Below are 16,771 nucleotides of genomic sequence, written 5' to 3'. Positions count from 1 at the left end.
TAAGGACTCTGTTACAGGCCATGGGACAGACCATAGGTGGGGAAAAAAGGAAGTATTTTCTTCACTTTCAGATGGGAACTGAGGAACAGAGATTGACTTGCCCAGGGTAATACTGGAAGTATGTGGTAGAGCTGGGAATTGAACGTGAGTCTCCTAAGTGTCAGTCCAGTGCCTTAGACAGAGTTACTCCTGAGCCTCTGGAGTTACAGTATGTCAAGGAAACCTCTTGTTATGTCAGTAAGATAACAGAGATTGCGTTCTGAATGCCAAGGCCCTATATCCTCCACAGCAAACTGAAACTAAATTTTATGAAAGAACCTTTGACTTCTGGGATATTCTGTTGCAGCAAACTGGAAATTTTGCCCAGCTTATTTAAATTAAAAAAATTGAGTCTTTTATTGAATTCAACATGAACAAAAATGCTGCCAGTATAATAGGCCATGTTAAGTGGAATTCATTTTATGCCCTCCCACACTTTTTCAGTTTTTTGTGACGGCAATATAGAATTGTGTCATGGAAATTTAGTTTGGGAGGGAGGTGGAAGCTGGATGTGTTTGGCAGCTGGGTAGGTGATATTTGAGGCTTTTGGAACCCCAGGAGGATAATGGGAAGCAGTTTGGGATTGTGGGCTAAGCACATTAGTTGAATGTTTGTGATTAAAATGGTGAGCAATGACATGGCTAATTGGAAATATAGACATTTAAACTGTCATCCTTAGGTTGACTGAAATGGATCATATGTCTCTCAGAGGTATTGTTTCAGGCTGTCTGCAAACTCAAGGAACAATATTGTATTGTATTATACGTTAGCTCACATTTTAAAAGTTTTCTTTGCAATTAGGAGTGGAAAAGTGGTGTGTGTTTTAATATGAGAGCTTAGACTTTTTAAGTGCCAATCTGTGGCAAAGGGTGTGTTTTGCAGCCATGGAATACGTGGGCTCACAGGTGTCAGGTATGTAATCTAACATGTCAGCCTGTGAGAGGTGTTCCTCACAGGTATATAGAAGGGGGTAGTATACAGCATGTTTACACATGTTAGGTCAGCATCAGTACATCTTGTATCTAACAACAGCTTGTACATTTTCACAAGCGTCTTTCTTCAGACACCCCAGTTCCAGGCTACCACATGTGGTGGGACTGGAAACCACTAACATTTGTCCAAGGTTGCACCACAGTGGTAAAACCCTGTGGCTTGTCAAGTTGTGACATCTCAACACTAACTCTCAGCGTCAAGTGATTATTACCAATGAGATATCATTTTAACACTTGAAAAGACAAATAGTCTAACATCTGACCTCTCTCTAGTTGCTTTGTGATGGTGGAATCACTACAAAAATGTACTTCAAAGGTGAGCTTAGTGGATCTGTATCACATAGTTCGCATGTCACTCTTTTTGAATAATGGAATAAATATTTTTGTGTATACTTATTATATGGTTCTTGCAAACAAAAAGATGCCTTAACCAATGGAAGTGTTTAATTCATTATTCAGAATATCTACTGCTCATCTCTGATGGCATTGTGTGTGCTTGTGAATTCCTGGATTGCTAAAATGTATGGCTTGTGCTAGTGTGCTGTTTGCTTAAAATTGTCATGTCTATTCTGTTTGTCACAGCATCACGTTTTCCCTACTTTTTCTGAAGTTGTGCAACAGCAGTGCTGCCCTAACAATGGAAGCTGTGTTTACTGGTTAGAGTCAGCGTTCCCTTTAATTTTTCCCACCAGTGTGCTTACTGAATTTTGTTATGTGCACCAATATGGAGGTGATGTGTCATATTGATGCGCGTAACAAAGTTCATACGCTGTGGGTAGGGCTGAGGGGTTTGGAGTGTGGGAGAGGGCTCAGGGCTGGGACAGAGGCTTGGGGTGCAGGGTGTGAGGGCTATGGCTGGGGGTGTGGGTTCTGAAGTGAGGCCACGGATGAGTGGTTTGGAGTGCAGGGGGGTTCTGAGGCTACAGTGAAGAGAGAGGACTCCCCACAGTGCTCTCTTCATGCAGCAGCACCTGGGCTTGGGGGGTGGGGGGGAGGGGAGGACCCTCTCTGCATCATGGCAGCTCTGAGGCTGGAGCTACAGGTTAGGTGCCCCTCTCCTGGCCCCAGCAGGTCCAGGCTGTGGGAGAGCTATGTCGCTCTGGGGTTGGTCTGGGCTGCGCCACCCCAGGGCCTGTCTGGGTCTGGGCTGCTCCGGGGTTGGACTGCGTTACCCCAGGTGCAGCTGGGCCCGATCCAGCTGTGGCTTGGTCTGGGCCTCAGGCTGGGTTGGGGGAGTGGCCTTTCTCTGGTGGCAGGTTAGGGGCCAGGCTAGGTGGGGGCTGGAGGAGGGGCACCCCTCTCCGGCCACGGCAGGTCTCTGGATGGGTTTTCTGAGCTCCTGCATGGTACTAAATAGGTTGCTTCACGGCCGCACAACTTACAGGAAGCTTAGGTTAGAGCAGGTGGTTAGGAGTTATGAATTCTGTGTTCTGTTGTAGCTGTGCCACTGACTTGCCTTGAGCAAATCAACCTCTCACTTTCTCAGTTTCCCCATGTGTAAAATGGTGCTGACTACCTACTGTTACGAATGTTTTGTCGTGCAGTGTGAAAATTTCATATGAAATGCACCATGGAAATGTGAAACATTAATATATTAACACTGAGTTTTCTGTTCTAATCCTCTGTGCAGGGTCTTACTTTAACAAACTTGCTAGCACATTTGTGGGCCAAGGAGAGAGAAGCTAGTGACTAATCTGTTGAGCTGTCAGGTGTTCACTGACAATGTCTCCCTTCCTATCCACCTGTAACTTATGGTTACCATATGTCCCCTTCTTTTAAATTAAAAAGAAAAATGGGTAAAATGGATTTTTGTTAAAGCAATTGCTACTATACTTCATTTGACAAGGTTCTGGGGTTTACCTAACAGGGTAATCATTACCTGTAGAAAGAACTGTCTGTATTAATGCTAAAAAGACAAGAAGGTGTTCTAGCAGAGTGATAACACCTCTCATTCTGAAAGATAACATTACACTCCAAAGTAGTTTATTGTTTCAATCTGACATTGAAATCATTGTTAGGCTTGAATTCTTTTAATTCCTTTGCTGTCAGGCTTTTACACAGTTATGAAGAGAAACTTCTAAAAGAAGTGGTGGCAGAGTGCCTATCTTTGTAAGTTGTTAAGAATTCTTTGGCCCTCTTCTGTCATGCATTTCCTGATTTTTACCTGTTGTAAGGCGTTGCCAAATTTCAAGCTATAGGTGCGTTGGGAGAGGAGTCTAAGGTAGTGAATTTGGAGCCTCTGGAATGATCCTCAGAACCAACTCATTTACTTGGTAGGACTTGTGATGTATCATCTTAATTTTATAAAAGCTCACTTTTCTTTTTAAATAAGAAATTTCAAAATCTTCCTCCTCACCTACAGCTTCCTGCTTTTTCAGATGGTTGGTTGAAGTTGCAGTCTATTGTAGAAGGTGCTTTGGATCTGTCTTTAGCTTTCTATTATCCAGATTTTGTGGACTGGATTGTTCACAATCACAAAGTGCTCCACCCTGGTAACACTGTGGCTGAAACTCTGATAGTGGTTGGTTTGATGTCTGTTTTGGGAAATAGAACTGCAGTTTGGTTGGGCAAGGAATTTAAAATGGAGAACATAAAGATTAGAATAGAGCTTTTAAATGAAGATCCGGTAATAATACTTGTTGCACCTGAGGAATAGCTTAAAGAGCATGGGGTACTTTCAGTTGTTACCTGGGTTTCAGATCACATTATGTGTAGCAAAGACCTCAATCAGCTGGGTGACTAAAAGGAAGTGTGGGGAAAAACAGTAGTAGAGTTTGCTCTTCCAGCTACTGTTTGAGTTGGTCTGTGACCCTTTTCTGTGCTTGTGGTCATAAATCATGGTAGCTAGATTAATTTATTAATGATGAAAATATTAGTTTTGTATCTTTGGGCCAGTGTTAGCCAAGAGTGTCCGTCCCTCTCCCTGCCAGTCTCATTATGTGAAATGTAGTAATATTTGCCTAGGCTACTAAACTCCCTGTTTCTTAAAAAAGCAAAACCCTCAAGACTGTTGTCTGTCTTAAATTATAAACTATTCAGGCAGGGCCCATCTCCGTTGTATATGTGTATCATGCCTGGCGCAATGAGGTTCTGATCCAGAACTGGAGCCTCTACGCACTACTTCAGTACAAATAATGGTAGTGTGTCCTGTCAGGTATATGTGCATAAGTGAATCTCTGATTTATCATTTGCGTTCTGCAGACTAAAAGTTTCATGAGATTTATTACCTCCTGTAATCAGGTCTCCTAAGGATCAAAACAATATTTTTCTCCTGTCATGCTGTCTGGAGTGACACTCAACTGTGAGTGCCTATCTCAGGGCAGACTGTCAAAAAACAAGGGCCAAACTGGTGGTATGTTCTGTAATTAGATTTCACCAATCCAGTAGCACATGTGAACTCTGGATCATTATATCAGTCTTACCACAGAGTCACAGACAGTCCCCTTAGTCTCTCAGTCCATCTTGCCACCCAGACAAACTGAACTTTATGATAAAAGGTTATTAAAACCAAAAATCACACCACATCAGGTTTCTACCAATCCCAAGAGCCCAGTCACTTACCTCCCATCAATTGGTACTGCAAGTCTTACACCAAAGACAACGCTGGCAGCTAATTCTATAGTAAACTATCTACAGGCTCATTAGCTAGGAAAAAGAAATGAGAGGTACTGAGAGGTTAAAGTAGGTAACATAAATTAACAGGTGACTCAAAGTTTGTAAGTCTGAAATGATAGCAGAAGTGTAATAAACTGCCAGTTTCTAAATGTCTCTGTCTCCTGTCTGGGGTCTGTTGTCTTGTTCAGTTATTCCACCCTGTTAGAATCCAAACAGTCCATGGACACAGGACTGTTCCTTGAATCCATATTTATAGTTTCTTCTGCAGAAAACAATCTGAATAGTGTGTTTTTACCCTTTGACAGTGAGTAGGAAATGCAGACTGAATATGTGAATTCCCACTGTTGATCACAAGGGCCCTCGCTTTGAAGTTAGCACTCTTCTTCATTTACATTTCCAAGGCTCCAATTGCATTTGAGTAATTTAATTATAGTGATATATAGATATATAATGTAAATGCCTGCCATTACATTATGATAGAAATGGGTAAGTGAAAAAATACAAGTAAGATTCCGTTAGTTTTCATGAAATTTTAGCATCTGAATACACTCTTCCATTAACACACCTTTGATCTAGGGTCATTTAATTACTGGGGCATACATAATATAAATGCAGTGTAATAGCAAACAGGATATAGACAACTGAAAACAATACAATTAAGATCTCTTTTGATCTATACTAACACACAAGCAAATTGGCCTGAATACACTATAATACCTTTTAACAGTTCTTTAACAACACTTATTTTAACAATTCATACACAAATGAATTGGCCTTTGGCTTGAGCTGGTCTTTTAGCATCACACCTCCCAAGTGCTATTTTTGACAAGCTCAAAACCTATCTCATAGGGGTTATGTTTTCCAAAGTCACAATTTTTGTCACTCCCTGCGTTGCTGTCCACCCAGGCTAGGACCAACCAACTGGGCATTTGCCTTTGTGCCATCTGCTTCTGACATTCAGGCCTAGACTGCCTCACCCACTCCTTGTCTTGCATGCTCTGCACCCTGCACTGCTTTGACCAGAGAGCTGCATGCAGCGCAGAAGGGGTGACCTTGTTGGTGGCTACTGCTGTCTCTTACACTGGCCTATGACTGTGCTTGGTTAAGCCGCTGCCTTGCAGCAGCCATCTCCCATGAGCAGACTAGCAATAGGGGAAGAGAGAAAGTGGCCTGTTCTCCACTCCTGAAGCAAGAAAAAGAAGAAACTTTCATTGTTTAAGGAACTAAGGGAGAGACTACTGACAGCTCCCTTTCCCCTATGCTCAGGTGTTCTGAGTCTAGTTATTTTTCATGCTGTCTGTCCTCCAGAAGGCGTGGAGTGTCACTTTGGCTGTAATTTTTAATTTAAAATTTTCTGTGAATTTATACAATAATAAAGGGCACCTATCGAAGACTCAGCATTCTGCCACAAATCAAAAGAACAAAAATAAAACTAAATAGCCACTTACCTGCCAACAGAACACATCTCCCTTTCCCCACATACATCAAACCCACCATCCTCTGGAGCAGCCTGCACAAATAAATGTGCTTTTCAGCATGCCTTGAAGTTCAACAGATCAGAGCTAGCTTGGACCAGGAGGAAACTTGTTTCAGAGCTTAGAGCCTCTCACGGATAACTCTATTGCCAGCCCCCCTCTTTTTTATAAATCAAGGGGGCTTTTGGTCAAGCACATTTGCTGATTGCAACTGTGGTAGTGTAGCAAGAAGAGAGAGGCAGTCTCATAAAAAGGTCCTGAGCGATTTAGGGTTTTATATAGGTCAAAACCATCTCCTTTTATCCATTAATTGACTGAAGCACAGTGTACTGGAGTACTAGTTTAGGTAGCAGATAAAAATTTAAACAAGTTTAGGAGTTCTTGGGCATCATAGTAGTGCCCAGTGCAGAAAATGGAGAATAAATGCAGCTCAGGAGGCAAGAAGTTTATTGCTGTTTGAGCTTTGCTGAAGAGACGTGCGTTAGTACAAGAATTTAGGAGCCTGGAACTTCTGTCACTGACGTTCCATTTTCCACTTTCCTGTGAAATCTTGTAGCTGCTCGGAATGTCTATGTGTAAAACACCACAGCAGTTGCAGCCTCCCTGCTGTAGCACTTCATTGTACGCTGACAGGAAGGCTTCTCCCGTTGACATAGGTAATCCACCTTCCCGAGAAGCAGTAGCTAGGTCAACAAAAGAAATCATCTGTTGACTTAGAGCCATCTACATCAGGAGTTAGGTTGGTGTAGCTGTCTCTCGGGGGTGTGGATTTTTCAAACTCCTGAGAGACATAGCTATTCTAATGTAAATTCCTAGAATAGACCTAAGAAACTCTAGTTCTATTTTGGTTTGACTTATTTGTTTATGCAGGAGGTGGAACTCCCCTTATTTAAAAAATACTACAGTGTTCTGTATTAATGTCCCTCAGCTCTGTACTAGCATTATTGCGAAGGTTAGTGTTTATGGCTGTTGTAGCAGGCTTTCTAATACAGTTGAAAGAAGCAAGACTTGCAACTTTGGTCACATTGTTCATAATTTTTCAGGTAGCAATGCAAACCATACACTTATATTCTGTCTCGAGTGGCCACATTACTGTAGTATCTGAGCAGTCTCTTAATGTAGTTATCCTTACAACAGCCTGTGAAGTAGGGGATTGCTATTATCTTCATTTTACAGTTGAGGAAACTGAGGCACGGAGACTAACTGACAGTTACACAGAAAGTGTATAGATACATAGAAAAAGTAAAACAAACAAACTTGGGAAGGTACCATCATAAGTGGCAGTAGGTGGAGGTAGGAACTGCTCTTGCATTTTTTTGTTTTCCCTTTTATTTACTTTTCAGTAGATGTTCAGAAATGCCTCCTTGTCATGGGTAAAATATGGAGCATCTGCCTTGTGCTCCAAGTACTCCTTGCCCTTCAAAGGATGTGTTTGGGTTAGTTTTTTAAAGACTGACTCAGCAGCAGAGTGAAGATGCCTCATATTCACGCTTTCCTTTATTATATATTTATAGGCTGTTAATTGAGTCCGATGTCTCCTCCCCACCCGCTTCCTGAATCTCTTTAAAACCTAATTCAGCTTTTAGCACTTGGAAAAATAAGAGGGGGGAATGCAGTTTCAGAGATGTAGATTCTTGGAAATTAGTAGTCTTCATATGGCTGATGTAGATGTAGTTTTTCTGCAAGATGGAAGTTACATAAAATATTGTGGACGCTTACTCTTCACCCACCAGTACAGAGGTTTTTAACTGAGTTAATTTTGGTACATTTTGTCAGCCAGACAGTATTATTGCCCTCTGTCAAAGGGCTATCAGAACAGATTTTCTTTTAAAATGGCTTTCCCTGTCTAACAGAGGAAGTCCAATATGCTCCACTCTGTTTATAACACCAGTCTCTGAATCCAAAAGATTTCAATGGTTATTAAAGAGGTTGTGTTGTAATATATATTGAAGTCCAAGTATAGTAGTCTCCTATTGGGGTGCGTCAGTAAATATACAACCACCCAAATCAGTTGATTTATAATTGGATGCTTTTTGAAATACTTTTAAAAAGCAGAGTTCCTGATTGGGTGGTTGGAGGAATTTTCCCATGATACTTGGCATAATGCAGGCATCTATATATGGAAATTTATAGCTGGAAAGGACCTCAAGAGCTCAATTACCCATTTGTAGAGAGCCCTATGGGAAATATTCTTCCCGTTTACAGCTAGTTCATCTGCACCATGTCTTTTATTTGTGTCCCAAAAAGATGGGATATATGCTTATGATTTCTGAAAACAAGTGAAAATGTTGTTTCTGGAAACTTAGTATGGCTATAAAATGTGTGGAAGCTTATAGGGTAAGCCAGGTCGAATAGATCTGTATAACTGTTTTTCAGATGCACATGGTACAGTTCATAGGTTTACAGCTTTCTGACTGCTTATTTCTTCCAGATATACAGAAGAGATTATACCCCGGCACCCCTGCCTGAAACTTATTAGTAACTGCGAGCAGATGCTTTCCAGCCACACGTCAAGACGCTTGATAACCATGGAAAAGGTGAAAGAATTTGAGGTAAAATGTTCTTGGGTGTGTTGTGCGAAATGGCGACTGTCAAATATATGAAAGGTTTGCTCTACTGTTTGAACTGCAAAAGGGAATTTATTGTATTACCATCACCAGTTTTGGTATCCAGTACTGGATTGTCAATTCTGCTGCTGCTGCTGCTGCTAAGATGTTTTTATGACATGAATTAGAGGCTTTGAAAAATGCCACATCTTAAAAGACAAAACACAAGCCTGTTGTGTTGCTCACTTAGTCTGCAATGATTTACGGTAGTTTTTTGTTTTTAAAACATTTTGATAAATGTTTCACCCAGGGCAAACTGGTTAGTATGAGTGAGGGCAGGATCTTTGAGGACAAGATATTGTTTCAGAGGTACTGACTGCATGCATTTCCTGTTGACTTCAGTGGGGATTGAGAGTGCTTATCTCTGAAAATTGGGTTCTAAGCCATTATATAAACAGTACTAAAGTCTGACATTAGTTCAATAATGTGGGGGCCTCCTGACAATGGTATTTAATCTCCAGTTCTTCATGCAGGAAAGGTAATGTGTTTTCAGTTGCTTAAACTGTTAAAGATGACTAACAAAAAAATCAGTCTGGAAATGGAACGTTACGGAAGAGATACTTAGACATGGTAGGAAAGCAGAGGCATGTCAGTAAGTAGGACATTGTTCTTAGCTAAAATGTCTGGGAGGTGAGCAAGCGCTTCCAGTATTTTCTTAATTAGCTGTAAAAAGCTATTATTTTAAACAATGGACGTGGTTTGAAGCAAATTAATGCTTCAGCATTATGGTATACACTAGCAATCCAGCAGGCTTCCAGTCTGGATTTCATAATGCAAGTGATGACTTAAATTGTCAAATAGCACTTACATAGTGTAACAAATTGTATAAGTTGTTCAGAACAGATGCTGTTGAGTTTGGCAGTAACAAACCATCATTTATAACTTAAAATTTGGACATGTATCTCTCTCCCCTTCCCCTATACCAGTTTTATTTTTTATATATTGACAGGTTTGACAGTAGTAGTAGTATTGGACTACATGTTCTAATTTAAACCACTTCTTCACCCTTCTGTGTATAGGCTTCAGTCATTTATCCCTATTGTGTTTTGTACATCACATACTGAAGAGTAAGTGACAAGTGAGTTCAGTGACAACTGAGGGTGGGGGGAGGGGTGCAGCCAGCACATCCCTCGGCCCACGCCACTTCCCGCTGCCCCCATTGGCCTGGGACGGTGAACCACAGCCAGTGGGAGCCGCAATCGGCCGAACCTGCCAAAGTGGCAGGTAAACAAACTGGCCCGGCTCGCCAGGGTGCTTGCCCTGGTGAACCGCATGCCAGAGGTTGCCGACCCCTGATAGAGGGTATGTTTGGCATCACATTGTTTAGTTCCTTTTACAGGGATCTCTTAGATATTCTTCCTACTCTGTTTCATATCAAACAGATGTTTTGTAGGGACATTATGGTGTCCAGTAAAAGCAAAGAAGTGACACGAAAAGAAGTTGTTGGGGAGAATTGGAGATCTGCCCATTTATCTTGCTTTTGTGCAAGTGAGGGTTTTTTCATACTCCAGCATCTAGTGTATAATTTCATTTAATTAGGAACTAATTTTCTAGTGTGTGTGATAGTTCAACCACAGTGCACAGTGTCCGTGAATGTTGATACATTTTTATAAAGATTGTGATTTTTAGATTATACTTAAGGCTATGTTTTAGTCACGGGTATTTTTAGTAAAAAAAAAATTGACAGGTCACGGACAGTAAACAAAAATTCATGGCCCATGACCCGTCCCTGACTTTTACTAAAATTACTCATGACTAAAACTTGGGGGTGGGCTGCCCGGAGCCCCCACGAGTGCTGGAGGCGGGGGGCCTGAGTGCTGGGGGTGAGCAGGTTGTTGTGGGCAGCCAGGACCCCCACTGGGGTGGGAGAGTGGGAAGGATCTGCAGGCTTCTACCTGCCTCCACACCTTCCTCCACCCAGCAGCTGCAGCATATTTGGGGTCAGGGGAGGGAAGGGGATTGGGCACAGGACAGAGTGAGGCGGGCTCTGGGTAGCACTTACCTGGGGGCTCCCCGAAAGCAGAGACATCCCCCTCGCTCAGCTGCTAGGCAAAGGCATAGCCAGGCAGCTCTGCACGCTGCCTCCATCCAGAATGCTGGTTCTGCAGCTCCCATTGGCCAGGAACTGTGGCCAATGGGAGCTGCAGGGTCGGTGCCTGGAAGCAGAGGCAGTGCGCAGAGCTACCTGGCCACACTTCAGTTCCATCCTAGGCGGAGGTGTGGCCAGGTAGCTCTGCGCACTGCCTCTGCTTCCAGGCACCGACCCTGCAGCTCCCATTGGCTACAGTTCCTGGCCAATGGGAGCTGCAGAACCAGCATTCTGGGTGGAGGCAGCGTGCAGAGCTGCCTGGCTATGCCTTTGCCTAGCAGCTGAGCGAGGGGGATGTCACTGCTTTCGGGGAGCCCCCAGGTAAGTGCTGCCCAGAGCCCGCCTCACCCAAACGCTGCTGGGAGGGGAGAGGGGCGGCCCAGGACTGCTCCAGGAGTGGCGGGTGCGCCTGGCGCAGGGGCTGCCTGAGCTGTCCCTGAGCCAAGCGCACCGGCCACTGCAGAAGTCATGGAGGTCACAGAAATTCACGGAATCCGTGAGCTCCGTGACAAACTCGCAGCCTTAATTATACTGCATAATCATCAAGCAGTATTGCCAGGAGTTACAAGTTCTAGCAGTAATTAATACATTGTATATATTTATGTACAGTATAAACACTCTAAAACTCTGACTCTACTAAAGAAATTGACCTATTGTTGAAAACACTCATCTGCAATGGGTCCCATTGAACGGGTGTTGAAAATTGGTCGTGTTTATAATTTCAAGAAATTAGTGATCTAAGAAACCAAAGTAGACTAGAATCCTATCCAAAAATATTAATTGACATATACATAATTTTATCATAAGCATAAAGACCACAGAACTTCCTAGTAATAAACAATTTGAATTGTTTTTATCTCATTAAGGTCAATAGGAATTCCTCTTATAGCTTAGCTGATAAGGGGCTTTTTTTATAAATGTGCAGTAATGTACACACACAGAGCAAACTGGACAAAGTCTATACAAAAATGTACTCAAGTATGGCACACAATGGGTGGGAAATTTTAAAAGAAACGTTTTGAGGTTTACTTTGGGCCAAGGTGTCATTAATTACTTCACTCCTGCCCCATAATAAATGGTTATGGCCATAATGGAGGTAGGTTAATAATAGCTAGTTAATACCTTATGAATCTGTATGAAACAAAAACCAAGAAGGTGAAAGAACAAGAAGGAAAGGAAGTGGGGGAGAAGTAAAGTTTGAGGGCTATGAGGTGAGTGTTTGCTACTCTTGATGATAAGGACCTAAAACCATTATTATAAAGGGGACCTTTTACAGCATGAAAGTGTCTTGTAGTTTCTCCAAGGGTTGAGGAGGGATTTAGTTGGATGTGGATACCTCTCGTGTCTCAGTGATATTCTTTGTTCAGGGCCAGCGCTATTAGAGCAAGCTTTTTCCACATAGGGGATATGAGCCTGTCCTCATCAAGGCTGATGAGGAGGCAGAGTTTAGAATTTGGCATGCATGTGGAAGCACCATAGTGTGTCTGACGGTGAGGCATATGAATGGCTGCTTCTTCAGCAGATGCAGAATCTGTCAAGCTTGTGGTGTATAATCTGGTTGGTGTCCAATAAAACTGGTTCAGTCTTTTGTTTTATATTAGCTGTAGGTTGAGCCAAGTTGAAGTGTACTGTGCTTGATGTTGCACCAGGTTAGTTTCCAAGTTTCATAAGCAAACTGTTTAGGTGACACAGGGATGGAGGAAACAAACAGTTTTACGTTGCATACTTCGTATTTTTCTAATTCCAAAGTAGAATCAGATGGAAACTGTGTAACTACAAATGTATATGGGACAAAACAATTTCCAGCATTATTACGGGAAGTATTCTTGAGGCTCCATATCTATTCTTTAAAGATAGACTTGTTTTTAAATTCCTGTTGTAGTTAGGTTTGGGGGGGGGGGCGGAAGAGGGGGAGGGATCTTTTGTCTGTTCCACTTTTTAAATAAAACTGTCTAGCTTCTAGTTTTGTGGGGCTTGTTGAGTCACCCTGTAAAATATTTTTATGACTATATACTCTCTTCCACTTTCTGTTTCACTATTATTCTGTGTCTGGTGTCTTTACAGAATAATTCCTATTTATTTTGCTGGTGATTGTTCTCATTCTGAAACTTTTAATCTGTACTCCTGACAAAATACTGATATCTGTAGAGTTCTAGAGGAGAGGGGCTGTTGACCACAGTTGAGAAATGTGCCTATGAATTGCATGTCAAGATGGGAACGAGAACTAAACTGAAAGTGCATTCTGAACAAATGACTGCCCATGAAAAGACTTGGGAGCCAAGTGTTAACAGGTTTGCAAAGCTGAAGGTTTCCAGCACCTCCTTGTCACATGGTCATTCTAGGCATCTTTATTGGAGTTGAGTTTTTTCTACTGTATTTAGCAGCATCAGTTGCTAGACTTGACCCTGTTGTCCTGTTTGAACTACTTGGTCATGTTTATAGCTGTCTAAAATTTGTACAAGGGTTTCTCTAGCTACTGTCCAGTTCCAGATGTAGAACACTGGGAAGCTGTGATAAGGATAGGAGGATTTTTTAAAACAAAAAACAGACATGAGTAATTACCCTGAGGCTGAACTGAGGCCCACTAGATTCAGCATAAGCTTGTACGTTACTTTAACATGTGTGCAGATATCTAATGTAAACACAGCTCTGTTTGTAAACTTCAGTTCTTTTCCGTCCTCCCCTACCTGCGTTGTTATGCTAGAAATATATTGCACCATTTTTAGCTTATTTTATAGAAGCAAAACTAATGTGAAGTTGCATGATCAAATAGGTTGTGAGCACTAAGTGGCTTTCACTTTGATATCAGCCTTTCTGGCTTTCATTTATTGTAGGATGCATCATAAGCCATATGTGGGTAAACGTTTATGAAAAACAGCAGTTTAGTTGAAAATTGGTGCCACTGAGGAGAATATAAATATATCATGGTCCATACCAACGATGTGAAAGAAATCATTATCAGAGACTGACAGTAGGTTAAAAGATGGTTGAAACCTGACTCTTACAAACAAAGGAGGAAATCACTTGCTTTCCTGAACTGATATAATAGTGATAGATTTAATCAAGTTAGTGTGTACAGTTCATTGTTGGCCACTCTTGGTGCCTGACCCAACGCAATGGCTTCTAGACAAACTTCACCTGCTTGTGCAGAGTAACCAGTTAAATGTTTTACCTCTAATACCAACTTTGGGCAGTGGTTACAAAGGAAATAAAATGAAAAAACTTTTCCTATTCTTTCCCCTCCTCTTCAGTTTCAGGTCTGGGAAACAAAACAGAAAAAGAGGGATGGGAGACGTCATTGCACTGGAGTAGGTAATATTAGGGAGAGGAAGGGGAGCTTTAAGGTGATAATTCAAATGATAAAGTTCAACTTTTGTCCCTGACCTGTTGCTTTGCTTAAAGAGCGGGAGCTAGGGGAAGAAAAGGCACATTATTTGGAAACTGCACCTGGCAATTCAGTGGGTTTGACACCAACCCAAGAGGGTTTGACACCAACACTTTAATTGTGTGAAATCTGCTGTGCTGCAGATTTCATTAACTAGTGGGGCCCATGCACTTACTGTAAGGTATATATGAAGAGAGAGCCTCTTAGAGATTTGGCAGAGATACTGTTGCAGGATTAGTGCTTGTATAAACCTGCTGACTTCAGCCATTATTCAGAAGCATATTTTAGTTACCCATTATATTCTGTTCATTGTAATTACCTAACATCCAGCAAAAATAGTAGAGAATAAATTATTTCCAAAAGATCTTGCATGTATTTGTCATTTTTTTTTATGGCTAAAGTCAGAATATCAGTACTGTTCAGATTCTACCCATTCAGCTTGTCATTAGGTAACAGGTTGTCATGCTGCCTAGCATGGGACAGAGCTATGGGTGCCAATTTCAGGTCAGACTGCCAGAAAACAGGGCATGCACCCCAAACTGGTGGCTTATTCTATCATAAGACTTCACCAAGCCAGTAACAAATGTGTGCTTCCAAATTACTATTCTAGTTATTATGAAGCCACAGACTGTCCCATCAGGCCCTCTAGCCTCTCATGCACCATCCAGACAAACCAGACTTCTGTGATAAATGATTCTTAAAACCAGAAATAACATCTATTAGGTTCTTCCAGTTCTAGTGAACCAGACACTCACCCCAGGTCAATATGTACTTCAGGATCTTACCAAATACCGCATTTAGGTTTTTCAGGCATCCGGTTTTCGACCAGAACGCCCAGTCGAAAAGGGACCCCTGGCAGCTCTGCTCAGCATAGTAGACAGGCTGCTAAAAGTCCAGTTGGCTGCAGCGGGGTAGGCAGACTTCGTGTGGTTCCTGGGAAGCAGCCTGCATGTGTCTCAAACTCGTAGGCAGAGGGGTGGCCAGGGAGGTTCTGTGCACTGCCCTCACCTGCAGGCATCATCCCGAGTATTGGTTCCACAGCTGTCATTGGCCGAGACTGTGGCCAATGAGAGCTGTGGGGGCCGCACCTGCAGGCAGGGGCAGAGGATGGAACTCTCTGGCCACTTCTCCACCTAGAAGTCGGAGGGACATGTCGCCACTTCCTGGGCGCTGCCTGCGGTCAGTGCCACCTGGAGCCCCCTCCTATGCCCCAACCACCTTCCCCAGCCCTGAGCCCCCCCTTGCCCGCATCCCCAGGCCAGAGCCCATACCCCAAACCCCAGCCCAGAGCCCCCTCCCACACTCTAAAACTCTTGATTCCAGCTCAGAGCCCCTTCCTGCACCCCAAACCCTTCATCCCAAGCCCACACCCCCAGCTGGAGCCCTCACCCCTTGCCATACCCCAACCCCCTGCCCCAGCCTGAAGCCCCCTCTCACACTCCAAATCCCTTGGCCCCAACCCAGAGTCTCCTCCTGCACCCCAACCCCCTCTTCCCTGGCACTACCCCAAAGCCCACACACTCAGCCCAGAGCCTGTACTCCCTCCCATACCCTAATCTCCTGCCCCAGCCTGGTGAAAATGAGCAAGTGAGCGAGTGATGGATGGAGGGGGGATGCAGTGAGTGGACGGCAGAGCCTCCAAGAAGGGGCGAAGCTAGGGTGGGGCCTCGGAGAAGGGGCACGGTGAGGCAAGAATGTTCAGTTTTCTGCGGTTAGAAAGTTGGCTGCAGCACTGATTGCCAATCTTTAGTAAAATAAGTAAAGATTTATTAATAAAAAAAAAAGAGAAGAGTTGTTAAAACGTTAAAATGAATCCTATGCATTACAATTGATTTCAGAGTTTGTAGATCAGGATAATAGCAGTGATGTTAAATCTGTTAGCTTGCAATAAGTTTCTCTGGCTCTTCCAAAAGACTGGGAGTATTCAGTCCCTTGTTCAAAGCTTCCCTTTGTTAGAAATCATAGTCCAGAGATGTGGAGCAGGAAAGAGGCCAGGAGTGGTCAGTCTCCAGTTTATACCCCCAGTTCATTTACTGATGGAGACAAACTATCTCAAACATGGAGTCAGGGGCCACATGCTCTACAAGTCTTGTTGAGTCACTGGGCCTCCATTGTTCATACTGTCTGTGAGGCATCCTCAGGAGGGGTGCACTGGAACAGCTGATTCTCCTTAATGGCTCATCAACACATGGCTGGCTCATCTTGATGTAAATCTGTCTTCTGGGTGTTACCAAGGGACACAACATGTTTGAGTTACAAACACATAGCAAACATTCTTAACCTTCGTATACAATGATAATACATGGATATAAATAGGATAACATTGTTCAACAGATTACATCTTTTTTAATTATACTTTACAACAGGGATTGGCAACCTTTCAGAAGTGCTGTGCCAAGTCTTCATTTATTCACTCTGATTTAAGGTTTTGCGTGCCAGTAATACATTTTAACGTTTTTAGAAGGTCTCTTTCTATAAGTCTATAATATATAACTAAACTATTGTTGTATGTAAAGTAAATACGGCTTTTAAAATGTTTAAGAAGCTTCATTTAAAATTAAATTAAAATG

The 16,771-nt window shown here is 42.6% G+C and overlaps 1 protein-coding gene across 10 annotated transcripts in view; it reads left to right on the top strand.

Moving 5' to 3' along the window:
• The window catches only part of TRMT11 (tRNA methyltransferase 11 homolog), a 58,059-nt gene that overhangs the window by 33,688 nt on the left and 7,600 nt on the right, over window positions 1-16,771 (top strand). For 4 of the 10 annotated variants that reach the window (XM_050949743.1, XM_050949752.1, XM_050949750.1 and 1 more), the window contains exon 12: window positions 8,553-8,673. In XM_050949743.1, the coding sequence (XP_050805700.1) occupies window positions 8,553-8,673 (121 nt within the window). Of the gene's footprint in view, window positions 1-8,552; window positions 8,674-14,067; window positions 16,762-16,771 lie in introns of those variants that run through there. The other 6 variants (XR_007773899.1, XM_050949746.1, XM_050949745.1 and 3 more) reach the window with 4 other exon arrangements.

This window comes from Gopherus flavomarginatus, chromosome 4, assembly GCF_025201925.1.
Source record: "Gopherus flavomarginatus isolate rGopFla2 chromosome 4, rGopFla2.mat.asm, whole genome shotgun sequence".
NCBI lineage: Eukaryota > Metazoa > Chordata > Testudines > Testudinidae > Gopherus > Gopherus flavomarginatus.
This window is presented reverse-complemented; position numbering and strand designations above follow the sequence as displayed.